This window comes from Neofelis nebulosa, chromosome 18 (assembly GCF_028018385.1).
Source record: "Neofelis nebulosa isolate mNeoNeb1 chromosome 18, mNeoNeb1.pri, whole genome shotgun sequence".
NCBI lineage: Eukaryota > Metazoa > Chordata > Mammalia > Carnivora > Felidae > Neofelis > Neofelis nebulosa.
The window spans coordinates 44,440,522-44,453,773 of NC_080799.1; the positions used below are offsets into that span (position 1 = coordinate 44,440,522).

A 13,252-nucleotide genomic window follows, 5' to 3' on the forward strand; every position below is an offset into this window, starting at 1 on the left:
AGATTGGATTCGCTGATGTAGAAGGAGCCGTATGCTTACACCCAACTCTCCTGGGTGGTGTCAAAGGAACCTATCTTAGACCATGGACCTCTGCCCTCCCCATGCCTCAATACGGCATCAGGGGGAGCTTTAGGGGACACGGTATGACTCGCCACAAAAATTGCATCATTTGCCCCCTTGGAGGCCACCTGGATGGGTGCTATTGGTGGCAGCTGGGAAGGTGGGCTGTGAAGCCAGGTTTGTCCACTCAGGATGGGGCGGAGTCCAGGGGATGGGGACCCTGTGCCATGTGCAGGGGTCCGTCCTTGGCCCTGACGGCCGGGCCAACGCTTGGGAAGAGACGTGACTGCACTGGTCGGAAGCGGGGCAGGGTGGGTGGACAGCGCCACGGGCTGGTGGGTGGACAGCGCCAGGGTGGACAGGCTCTGCGGCCTCTGGTGCTCAGACGTGTCGTGAGAAGCTCAGTCAGCCGGGGGTGGGCGGCCAGGGTGGGAGTCTGGCCTCCCGGGTGTGTGATGGGGAACCAGCTCCCCACCCCCCTGAACACACTCTGCTGATGCTCGGCGGCCTTCTCAGAGGAGCAAAAGCCTCCCTCCTTCTGGAAGCGCCCCAAGTAGGAACGGTGGCCGGGGCGGGGGCGTCCTGGGCCCTGGGAGTCCGCCTGTCCTGGGGGAGAAGGTCAGCCCGCTGCGTCACCACATGCCTGAGGCCTGGGGACCCGTGCTCCGAGCTGGGGGTGAGGAGGGGTGCCTCCCCGGCCTCCGGGGGTGTAGGAGCCTGCCTTGGGGCATGCGGGGATCTTCCTCTGCTGGAGACACTGGCGGGGGCCAGTCCGCGTGGCTGAGGGCGGCCGAGTCTCAGGTGGGACGTGGGCCGGGGACGGCGTATCCAGGTGGCAGCCGCCCCCGGCCTCAGCCTGACACCCGGCTGCCTTTCTTTCCCATCCTCCACCACCCCCCCCACCCCGGCCAAGTGGATCACTGCCCAAGCCGCCCGCCCACTTCCTGTGACCAAAACATAAAGGATCTCGGGGGCCCCCAGAGCAGAGACCCGTGGAGCCTGGCAAGGTAGGGGCGCTGTCCCCTCTCACACAGCTGCAGAGGCCCCTGGCCCCCTCCGGCCCTGAGCTGTCCCTCCATGTCCTCTCTCTTCGCAGATGCTGTGGCTGTTGCTTCTGACCCCCTTCTTCTCGGGGACCTGCGTCGTGGGGAGCCCAGGTGAGTCCTGACCCCACGGGAGTCCTCCCTTCCCAGAGGCTCCTGTAACCTTGTCTCCAGTTCCAGTGGCTTGGGGGCCTTGGAGCTGCCTGTCTGTGCCCTCAGGGGAGGCCTAGGTGGGGACTGGGCTCGGCCCGGGCCCCGAGGCCTGGCCTCCCTCCCCCCTCATGTTGTTCCCAGCCTCCCTCCCCCCTCCTGTTGCTTCCCAGCCTCCCTATCTGGAAACGAGCTGGTGGGCATCGTCGGGGGCCAGAGTGCCCCCCAGGGGAAGTGGCCGTGGCAGGTCAGCCTGAAAGTCTACAATTATAACTGGGCCTCCTGGGTGCACATCTGCGGGGGCTCCCTCATCCACCCCCAGTGGGTGCTGACCGCCGCCCACTGCATCGACCGGTGAGTCTGCTAGCTGCCATCCAGCTCTGGGTGAATCAGGAGGTGTGGGAATCTGGGCTCCAGGCGGGGCGGAGGGAGCCGCCCTCGAAGGACCCGCCTCCGTGGCTTCTTTGCGACCCCAGGAAGGACGCTGACCCGGCAGCTTACCGCATCCATGCCGGGGACGTGTACCTCTACGGGGGGAGGACGCTGCTGAATGTGACCCGCGTTATCGTCCACCCCGACTACATCAACGCCCATCTGGGTGCGGACGTGGCCCTGCTCCAGCTGTCACACTCTGTGAAATACACGGCTAACGTCAGGCCTGTCAAGCTCTCGTCGGCCCTGCTTGAAGTCACCCCAGAGGACGAGTGCTGGGTGACCGGCTGGGGCACCGTCATGGTGCACCGTGTGTACGGGGTGGGGGTTGGGAGGGGTTCGGGGCCACGAGAGGCATTTCCAGACCTGGCCACACGGAGAAGTCCTGGCGGGTGGGCGGCTGCAGGTTCTGGAAAGGAATCGCCTTCCGACACCCTCCCCCACCCACCCCGTGTGCGCCCCAATCGGGAGATCCGACCCCAGAGGCAGGAGGGTCCCTGAAGCACAACTGAGCTCGGGACCCAACACTGTGACGAGGAAATTCATATTCTTAGTTTTTTTTCCAACTTATAGGAAGATATTGGGGGGCAGGCAGAAATGCTCACCCCCCCCCCCCCCATTTTCTTTCCGGTCCTTCCAACTAAAGGCAGAACCCACCCCCCGGGTCTTAGGGATTTAGAGGGAGATGGGAACCCTGCACCCTGGGGTCCCCACGGTAGCGATCCGGGCGGGAACGCAGGCTCGCGGCCGACAGCGGGGGCCACGCTCCAGCCTCCGGTCACGTCTGTCCCCCAGAGTCGCTGCCTCCGCCCTACCGACTGCAGCAGGTGGCGGTGAGCGTGGTGGAGAACGCCGTCTGTGACCAGCAGTACCACAACGCCACCAGCCACCGCTTGGCGGGCAGGAAGATCATCCAGGACGACATGCTGTGTGCGGGGACCGAGGGCCGGGACTCCTGCCAGGTGAGTCCCAGCCCATCCCGGCCCCCACCCCGCGCTGGAGGCCAGCCGGGGCTCAGTGCTCTCTCTCCTTCCTCAGGGCGACTCTGGAGGCCCTCTGGTCTGCAACACGATGGGTGCTTGGCACTTGGTGGGAGTGGTCAGCTGGGGTGACAGCTGTGCCGTGAGAAACCGTCCCGGGGTCTACGCTCGCGTCCAGACGTACGTGCCCTGGATCACGCAGCAAATCGGGAGGGGCCTCTGACCAGGGCCTGCTGGCCGTCCGCCCGGCTGGGCCCGGAGGACCGACGCCTTCCTCCCCCCAGAGCCTGCTGCTTCAGCCTCTGCGCCCCCGTCCCTGGCCTGGGCTCCGCCTTTGCTTCTGGCCTCCTCAGTGTCCGGGACTTCCCTGACTGCTGGGGGAAGGAGCAAGAAGATGCCAGGGGGCGGGCGGGAAGTCCCTGGGGCCCAGGGTGCCTCGCTGTGCTGTCTGTCAAATTAAAGAGCTTGAGGAATGACCAGAGTGCGGTCAGTCTCTGTGGAGTGGGCTCTCCGTGGGAGCGTGTCGGCCAGCCCCGAGGTACAGGGGGCTGCGCTGGGGCTGGTGTCCTACCAGGCTTGGCAAGGGAGAGTGAGGTTCTCAGGGTTGGCTCCACTCTGCGGCCACAGCCGCCAGCTCTGTCCTGCACCGGAGGCCACCACGTGGTTTCAACCTTGCATCCATTCCTCCTTCCATGCCCCATCTTTCCAACCATCCATCTGTCCATCCCACTTCTCTTGTAAGGCAAGGTCTGTTCTGGGAATTAACCAGTTGCCACACAAAAGTGACCTGGATATGATGCCAATTTGTCCTCCCCTTTAGGGACGTGCTTACCCATCTGGGTACCTTCAGGTGAGGGTCTTCGCTGGCTCCCCAGGGGGAGTTGGGTATGAGCTCCAGGTTCAGAGCCCCTGGTTGGGTATGAGCTCCAGGTGCTGGGCAGCAGCTGGAGAGAAATGCCCGGTAGGCAGCCGGGTGAGGGGCTGGAGGCCACGGTGCCCCAGGGCCATGATGTGTGTGCGCTGCAGGGTTAGGGGGTGCCCTGAGCCCATGTGCTGGGCCAGGGTGGGGCAAGGAGGGCCCATTCACCTGCTGTGCAGGGGGGAGGAGGGAGGAGGGAGGAGCTGAGAGGCAGGCTCCGTGGCAGGCCCCACCTGCTCCTTCTGAGCACCTGCAGCTATGGCTGTCCCCACCATTTGTGCCCCGTGGATGTTGCCCCCTGGACTAAGTGGCCGTCTCTGGGCCGCACAGGCCACAGCAGGACCAGGGCGGCCCCGGGTGGCCTGTCTGTAAACCCACGTTTGTTTTTCCTTGTCACCCGGACAGGGGTGGGGATGGGTGTCCCCCACCTCCAGGAAGCCCTCCCCGGTTCGCGGGGGGCACACTGGCTCTTCTCCTCTGTCCTCCAGGAGTCGGGTCTTCGGGGCTGCCCCGGAGGGTCCCAGCTCGAGGCCCAGAGTGAGCCAGGAGACAGTCAGGCCTCGTGACAGGCGTCTGTGCCTGCCCACGCTGCTCACGTCCCTGCCCCCGTGCCCGCTTGGTGTCCCGTGGTCTTCACCGCAGATCAGATGGGCACAGCCCCCAGCTGCCCAGCTCAGAGCAGGCGCTTCCTAACCGTCCGCCGTGTGGCCAGGGCCTGATGACAGAGCCGATTAGGGGCCCTGGGAGGGGGCTGGACTTGTCTGCACCCGGCCCCGGCTTGAGACAGGAACTCTGAGGGACATCTGTGCCCCCCCCAATGTCTCTGGACACGGTGCGTTTCTGCCCCCTATTTGACAGGAGAGCAAACTGGGGCACAGGGAGGGGGTCCTGTCCCTAGATGCCTTCCTTCTCTGGCCCCGGGGATGCCCTCCCAGCCTGCTGGGGCCTCTGGTTGCCCAGGGGACATGGGTCACATGGGCCCACGTGGTGGCCTCCGCAGGGGGAACCCTCCTCCTTGCCCCCACCCCCACATTAGCCGCTGACTCATCTCTGGCTGCCCTCGGCCTTGACCTTTCCTGGCCTAGGCTGTGTGGGTTTGGTTTCCAGGCACACAGGAAGCCCCCACCCCTGCCCCGCCCGAGGTGCGCTTCATCTCTGATCTGCAGCTCTGGGCGTGAAGGAGCCTAGTCACATCTTTCCACCCTCACCCTGTCCCCTCAGAGCCTTTCCTTGCCTTTCCTTGCAAGACGTGCCTCCGTCCACACCTCATCCGGCTCGAGGCCTACTCAGGCCTCAGAAAGTTCTAGAACTCATCACCCCAACAACGGACAGGGACAACTCCTGGGTGGGATGAGGGAAGGTGGAAGGAGGATGGATTTCTTGGTTGTTTCTTTTTTTTATCTTAACACGTCCATATCCTCCAAGAGTTTCCAGGGGGCACGTACTACACTTGTCATAAAAATAACTTCCGGGTTAAGAAGAAGGTGCGGCCTCCCTGCCCCCCTGTGGCGAGGTCTCACGTCACATGGCAGCCGAGGGGGTCTGATGGGCAGAACCGGGGCCCGGTCTCCTGATGCCCCTCTGGCCCCCGCCCTCGCTGGGCCCCTTCCCTGAGGGCTCCACACACACCAGGGGAAGGTCCCGCCTCGGTTCTTCCACAGCCCCCCTCAATGTGAGGTCAGTTCTAGGAGGAGTAGAGCGCACGTGTGTGAACAACCGAGAAATCTTCAGTCTACACGCACAAACACCTCCGACTGCGAAAATCTTATGCCCAGAATTCGTGATCCCCAAAGACCACCAGGGAGCCGAGTCTGATGCAAAAGCAAAGAGCCTTTATTCGAGCTAGCTCGAGCTCAATCCCCTACCTGCACGGACGCAGAGGTGAGATACCAGGGAGAGAGAGCGAGTTTCAAAAGGACAAAGATTTTACTGGGGCCTAGGGGCCGTTGGTGAGGTAATGGCTGTGGCCTCAGCCGACTGGCTGGGGAAGGGTCCGAGTCCTGTGAGGCAGGTGAGCCGGAGGTTACTCAAGGGGAGGAGGCGTGGTCAAGGTGAAGGACACAGAACAAGATGGAGTTGGTCGGCGTAGGCCCTTTCATTCCTCCCTTGTCATGTAGCTTTCGGACCCAATCATGGGACCGGCTGCATTTATGGTGACAAGGGCAACAGAGTTTGGAGGTTACGCAAAGTTCTGGGAACCAAGTGTCCCTGGGGTGGCTCTGGGAGGTCTGATTAAGTACTGTCCCCGAGCCGGTGTCTATGATCTGCCAGGTGATGTTTTGGGGGCGTGGGGACTCCCGGCAGCATGAGCAATGACATGCAGAGTTAATAGAGTTACGAATATTTGGTGGGTGAGCTTGAGCGGGTCCTGTTGGTCCCGATTGACGGCTCATCGCGTGACAAAGTCCTTCCGGATCGAGGAGGGGTCCACTGGCCGAACGTGGGTGTGATGGACCCAGGTCACGATGCCATCTACTTTGAGAGTGGTGGGGGTTGTCAGCACCACGATGTAGGGTCCTTTCCAGCACGGCTCGAGGTCTCTCGGTGGTGCCTCTTAATGTAGACCCAGTCTCCTGGCCTGTACTGATGAGGTGTCGGGTTGGGCCAGCCTCGTAGATGGCACGGAGGCGCGGCCAAATGTCCTCGTGCGCCCTTTGGAGCCCTCTCAAGGAAAGAAAAAGTTCTTGATCTTTAAACTAAAGTTTGGGAATAATAGGGGGTGGCCTGCTAAATATGATCTCGTAGGGAGTAAAACCCAGTGTAAGGAGTGTTCCTAACCCGGTAAAGGGCGTATGGTAGGAGAGTCACCCAGTCCCCACCAGTCTCCATGGTTAATTTGGTAAGGGTCTCTTTTAGGGTTCCATTCATTCTTTCTACCTGTCCTGAGCTCTGGGGCCTATAAGCACAATGTAATTTCCAGTTTGCCCCCACCGCCTTGGCTACTGCCTGTGTTACCTGCGAGATAAAAGCTGGTCCGTTGTCTGATCCTACCATGGCAGGAAAACCAGACCCGGGTAAGATGTCTTCTAGTAGCTTCTTAGCCACCGTCTGAGCCGTTTCATGCTTGGTTGGGTATGCCTCCACCCAGCCAGAGAAGGTGTCCGTAAATACGAAAAGATATTTATAACTGTAATTTCCTGGTTTGACTTCAGTGAAGTCGACCTCCCATTGAGCTCCCGGTCTGGTGCCTCTGAGCCTGGTTCCTTTTTTATTTGATGTGGCCCTCGCGTTGGTGAGTTGGCAGGTCTTGCAGGCAGATACAACTTGCTCTATTCTGGTGTCCTGTTGGTGAATCTTGATTCCGGCATGTCGGATTAAGTCTTTTAATTTTCAGGCCCCCGTGTGAGTAGACCGATGCATGTGCTCTAATATTGAGACTCCGAGCCGGTCTGGCAGCACGAGCTCCTTGTTAGGTGTATACCACCGTCCCTTTATCTCCTGGGCCATGGGGGTTTCTTGATCCGCTGTAACTCTTCCTGGGAGTATTTGGGCTGGTCTGGTAAAACTGGGTCTCCCCAGTCCGGTAGTTGTTAAGCCGTTTTCAAGCTCTCAACGTTAGTACCTTGGTGAGGGCGACGAGCTCTGCTCGCTGGGCTGACGTTCTGGAGGGTAGAGCCTCCGCCCATACGGTGTCCGTTTCGGTGACCACCACTGCACCCGCATACCTGTGTCCATCTCGCACAAAGCTGCTGCCATCAGTGAACCAAGTAGCCTCGGCATCGGGGAGGGGCCAGTCGGTCAGGTCCGTCCAGATTCCATGTACTCGTTCCAGGATTCCCGCACAGTCATGTAGTGGAGCACCTAGGTCAGGGTCGGGCAGCAGGGTTGCAGGATTGAGGGCTGCACTGGGGTGGAACTGCGCTCGTGGAGGGTTGAGTAGGAGGCTCTGGTAATGAGTCACACGTGTGTTGCTCATCCATCTATCAGGAGGCTGTTTCAGGACCCCTTCAATGGCGTGTGGGGTCGTGATCCAGATCTCCTGTTCTAGGGTCAGTTTGTCTGCGTCCTTGACTAGGAGTGCTGTCGCCGCAATAATTCTTAGGCATGGCGGCCAGCCGGCAGCCACTGGGTCGAGTTTCTTGGACAGGTAAGCCACCAGGTGATTCCAGGGGCCTAAGGCTTGAGTTAGAACCCCTTTTGCTATTCCCTGATGTTCGTCTACAAAGAGGTGGAAGGGCTTCGTAATGTCTGGTAGGCCCAGGGCTGGGGCACATAGGAGGGCCTTTTTTAACTGATTAAAGGCAGTTTCTTGTTTTTCAGCCCATTTCAATGTTTTCCCCTCTTTGGTAGCTTCATATAGGGGCCTGGCGATCTTAGCAAAACCCTCTCGCTGCATATCTGAGCCTTCTTCGTGGATGCCCGGTACCCTAAGGCCCCCAGGGTAGCCAGCAGGTCCTGGGTCCCTCGCTGTACTCACCCAGGTCCTCGTGTAGCACCAGGGTGCTCCCTTTTGTACTCACCCAGGTCCTCGTGTAGTGCCTCGTCGAAGACAGTGGGCGAATTTTTGAATCCCTGAGGTAGCCGTGTCCAGGTGAGTCGCCCACTGTGGCCCTCCTCCGGATCATGCCACTCGAAGGCGATCAAGGGTTGGCTCTGGGGTGCCAGAGGCAGACTGAAGAAGGCGTCCTTTAAATCTAGTACCGTATACCAGACCCTGGAGGGTGCCAAGGAGCTCAAGAGAGTATATGAGTTGGGAACAGTTGGGTGTATGTCCCTGACCCTCTTATTTACTTCCCGGAGGTCTTGTACCAGTCGGTAATCATTTGTGTGAGGTTTTTGACCGGCAGTAGGGGGGTGTTCCGGGCAGACTGGCAAGGGGCTAGTACCCCTAGGCTTCATAGTCTCTGGATGTGTGGCTGGAGCCCATTCCGGGCCTCCTGAGACATGGGGTATTGTTTGATCCTTACCGGACTCTCTCCTGGCTTGAGCTCTACCAGGACCAGGGTCCTGTGAGCAGCTAGTCCTATCCCCGCCCCCCCTTCTCTGCCCAAACCGAGGGGAATTCTTGAAGCCATCTGTCTATATTATCCTTTCTCGGGAGCGCCTCCTGGTGGAGGCGGTATTCATCCTCCAGTTTCATGGTCAGGACCTGGATGGGGTGGCCCTTGCCATCGGTGACCTGAGGCCGCCCTTGTCTGAAAGTTATCTGAGCTCCAATCTTGGTCAGTAGTCCCGTCCTAACAGCGGGTAGGGTACCATAAAGGAGTGGGATACCCTGCCCGGCCCCAAATCTACCGTTCTTTGGGTAGTCCATGAATACTGGCTCATACCAGTTGCCCCTTGTACCCAGGACTTCTTGCTGGCTAGTTTACCTTGTGGGGTGTGGAGGACCGAATGTTGTGCTCCGGTGTCAACAAGGAAGTCAACAGGGGTCCCCTTCAATTTAAGAGTTACCCTGGGTTTGGGGAGAGGGTCCAAACCCCGACTCCCCTAATCACTCAGTTCATCTAGCTCTAGGACGTTTACTCGATCAATCTTGCCTCCCTTCCCGCCGGCCCTTTTCGGACAATCTTGGGCCCAATGCCCTATCTCCTTGCAGTATGCGCACTAATCCTTCTGCAGCCTCTGCTTCCCCCCCTTGGTGGTTCCTTTACCTTTTCTTGTGTCGTCTGCCAGCTGCTGGAGACGGTGGTCTCGTTCCTCGGGGGAGTCAGCAGTGATAGCTAGTAGTATTCTGGCTAGTAGTAGTAGTCTCGCCATGGCGCGAGACTGCTTGTCCTCAGGAGGCTCCCGGTTGTTATATTCCTTTTCGGTTACCACCAGTAAGTCCTGCAGACTTTTTCTCCTAGTCTATCTATTTTCTGTAATTTTCTGCTAATGTCTATGGTCGATTGGTTTACAAAGGCCATGATAACAGCTGCCTTGCTTTCCGGAGCCTCTGGATCCATGGGGGTATAGGTACGGAATGCCTCCATGATCCGTTCTAAAACGGCAGCCGGAGATTCATCTTTTCCCTGTTGTACATTTCCTACCTTGGCCAAATTGGTTGGCTTTCTAGCAGCCATTCGGAGACCCCCCCATTAGAGTATGGCGGTAGACCCAGAGCCTCTCCTTAACTTCTGCCGTGTTGAAATCCCACTGGGGCCGAGTTAACAGGGGGAAGGAGGCATCTATCTGAGCCTGTTTGGTGGTGGGATTCCCGTCTGTGCCCGGAACTAGTTTTCGGGCCTCATTGAGGATTCTTTCTCTTTCTTCAGTCGTGAACAGGACCTGCAAAAGCTGCTGGCAATCGTCCCACGTGGGGCTAGGAAGGGCTTAAGCCAAGTGGGTGGGTAGAAGGGTGGTCTGAGTCTGTCCCATAAGGTACATCCAGTATGTCCACAGAACAAAACAGAGAAACACAGAAGCAGACAAACAGAGGGCCCTTAGAAAGTCTTCCAACCCCATGGAAGCAAAACTGAAAGCTAGCTTAGATCTTTGAGGGGACTCCACGTCCCTCCAAAACCGAGAGCTAGACGACAGCCTCACGCCGACCAACAGGAGAGACCCGCCTCATCTCAGACCTTTGAGGGGATTGCACGTCCCCCCAAAACAGATGAGGGGATTCCACGTCCCTCCAGAAGGGAGAATTGGAACGTCTCCTGAAACTCCTAGCCCGTGGTCCTCCAGTGCGTCCACTTAGACCATGTCGGGCACTACCAGAATTCCAGAAATGAGCTCACACAGAAAAGACGGAACAAACAGACACTAACCGTGGCCAGTCAGGCTCTCTGGGTCGGGGGTCCCTCGGGGGTCTTGGGGATCCCGGACGAGCCCCCAAATGTTATGCCCAGAATTCGTGATCCCCAAAGACCACCAGGGAGCTGAGTCCGATGTAAAAGCAAAAGAGCCTTTATTCGAGCTAGCTCGAGCTCAATCCCCTACCTGCCCCGATGCAGCGGTGAGATACCGGGGAGAGAGAGCGAGTTTCAAAAGGACAAAGGTTTTACTGGGGCCTAGGGGCAGTTGGTGAGGTAATGGCTGTGGCCTCAGCCGATTGGCTGGGGAAGGGTCCGAGTCCTGTTAGGCAGGGGAAGGGGGGTGGTGGTTACTCAAGGGGAGGAGGCGTGGTCAAGGTGAAGGACACAGAACAAGATGGAGTCGGCCGGCGTAAGCCCGTCCTTTCTTTTTTTTTTTTTTTTTTTTTTTTTTTTTTTCAACATTTTTTATTTATTTTTGGGACAGAGAGAGACAGAGCATGAACGGGGGAGGGGCAGAGAGAGAGGGAGACACAGAATCGGAAACAGGCTCCAGGCTCCGAGCCGTCAGCCCAGAGCCTGACGCGGGGCTCGAACTCACAGACCGCGAGATCGTGACCTGGCTGAAGTCGGACGCTTAACCGACTGCGCCACCCAGGCGCCCCTAAGCCCGTCCTTTCAAAAAGCACACAAAACGGCTTGCGCCAACTGTGAACAACAAAGTGTTGATTCATCTGGCTGAAAATCTCCCAATGAGGAGAAGAAGGCCAGAACTCTGACGAAGAGGCACCGGGCCGCCAGAGGAGACACCCCCCAGGCGGCGCAGGGGGTTCCGAGCGCAGCCAGAAACGAGACGGGTGCGGGTCTCGAGCCAACACGGCAGAAGGACGCTGTTTGCTAGAAGACCTTCAAAAATTAAGGATCTCGGGGCCCCTGGCTGGCTCAGTCAGTGGGGGGTGCGACTCTTAACCTCAGGGGCCTGAGTTCGAGCCCCACGTTGGGCGTGGAGCCTACTTAAAGATAGAAAAAAATGAAAAGGACGTTAAAACTTGAGGGTCTGTTGGGTCTTCTCCCCATAACGTGGTTGTATTACGTCTTCTTTAAAAACTTTTACTGTTTATGTATTCATTTTGAGGGAGACAAAGAGACAGCATGAAGGGGGGGGCAGAGAGACAGAAAGAGAGAGAGAATCCCAAGCAGGCTCCGCAGAGGCCGACACGCCCAGAGGCCGACGCGGGGCTCCATCCCACTAACCGCGAGACCGAGACCTGAGCTGAATCGAGAGTTGGACGTTGCAAAAGGGGAATGGAGACCCCGTCCTGAGTAAGGCAGGGACAAGCAGGGGTGGATGGCCAGGGGCAGGGGTTTCTGAACGGGCCATCGCTAACAGGGGGCATCTGGGGACTCGTGCCACAACCAGCCCACAGGGCCTCTGCTGCGGGCTGTGGGCAGTGAGGGGGGGTTGAGGCGGGGGTGGGGTCAGGGGTTTTCATCCCAGGTGGAGCCTGATGAGGTGCCAAGGGCACATAAAAGCCTTGAGGGCAGAGAGAGAGAGGTCTCCTGGTCCTAAAGTCTGTCAACTTGAACAGTTGAGCAGACGCCAGGATTTTTTCCAGCAACAAGTGGAATTAGACAGTCCATGTCAGGACAGAGAAGACAGAGAACTTCCACTGATTAAAAGGAGTTTTCGCAGCGGCCTGGGAATATTCCTGAAAGCCTCCATTCTGAGGGAGACCAACAAGAGACCGCTGGCTCTAATCACCATAATCATGGACCCCGGAAACGAATGAGGGAGTAACTCGCCCATCCAGTTACAGGAACCGGAATGTATTAGGAAAAACAGTAAAAGGGTGTTAGATTCCCCTTTGTTAGGGATGGCCTGTGTCTTTTTGTCTCCCCAGCACCCTGGGTTAGGTTTTGGGACACTTGTATATATTGCTCAGGGTTCTCTGCAACTGTGCTCAGGTCCTTTTGTTTGCTTAGAATATTGCAAGGAAAATGGACCCTTCATGGGACCAAATTCACCATGAAACATTTTAGTCAATAGATACATTGAATGTGCCTTCCTTTCGAGGGGATGATATTTCATCTCTGACAATCCTGGGTAAGGAGGGCATGAGGGTCTCACAGGTGGCTTTTCCTGAGAAGAGCCCTCAGAGGGCAAGTCTGCAAGAACTTGCTTTTCTCAGTGCCTTTAAGGGCCAGAAGGTTGGCACCTAACTTACAAGTCTTACATAAGGAAATTTTGACCATTTACCCTCTCTTTTACAATATAGATCTAACTTTAAGACGGTACTGATTGAGTGCCTCCCTCAGGAGACCAGGAATCTCTATTCGACAAGAGGATCCTTTGAAGGATTTTCTAAAATAATGTGCAGATCCTCTGAACTCGAGATCCACGACCTACAATTTGACAACAGTAACCAAAATAGCACAAAGGGGAAACGAATGATCCTCTGGCACCTTTTCTGTGCCGTGTCTGTGCTGGTCCTATAGCTGAGTCTGGAGGTACTGATCATGTATTCCTATTCGATCAGCCACCATCTCTTTATGGGCAAAATCTTCAACTGATCTTGGCAGAATCCACAGTGTACCTCCCGTGAAGATTCAAGTTGATCATGCAAAACTTCTCCATAGTATTAATATGTTTTCAATTCAGAAGACCTTCAAGGCATCAACATCATAATAGAATGTAACAAGGCTCATGGTCTCATGATCCCCTGCAGTAGTCCATATAACACCTCTATTATACCTGTGAGAAAACCCAACTGCTGTGGATAGTATTTTGTCTAGGACTTCCGAGAAAGAAACAGCTCTGTCATCCCTCGACATCCCCTTCTTCCCAAACCTCACACTCTACCAACATGCACTCTTCCTGAAAGCAACGTTTTCACTCTACACCACCCATGTGGTGTAGTTTTCAGCATTCTAGTTGATAAGGACAGCCAGTATCTTTTTACCTTCACACGCAGGGAATGACAATGCATCTGG

At 57.3% G+C, this 13,252-nt stretch overlaps 1 protein-coding gene across 1 annotated transcript; it reads left to right on the forward strand.

The window, feature by feature from the left end:
- Nucleotides 1–1,156: 1,156 nt before the first annotated feature.
- On the forward strand, nucleotides 1,157–3,141 carry LOC131501432 (serine protease 29-like). The gene is made up of 5 exons (XM_058711551.1): nucleotides 1,157–1,217; nucleotides 1,427–1,607; nucleotides 1,730–1,995; nucleotides 2,481–2,647; nucleotides 2,724–3,141. The coding sequence occupies exons 1-5, from the start codon at nucleotides 1,157–1,159 to the stop codon at nucleotides 2,886–2,888; spliced, it is 840 nt and encodes a 279-aa protein (XP_058567534.1). The 3' UTR covers nucleotides 2,889–3,141.
- The last annotated feature ends 10,111 nt before the right edge of the window (nucleotides 3,142–13,252 follow it).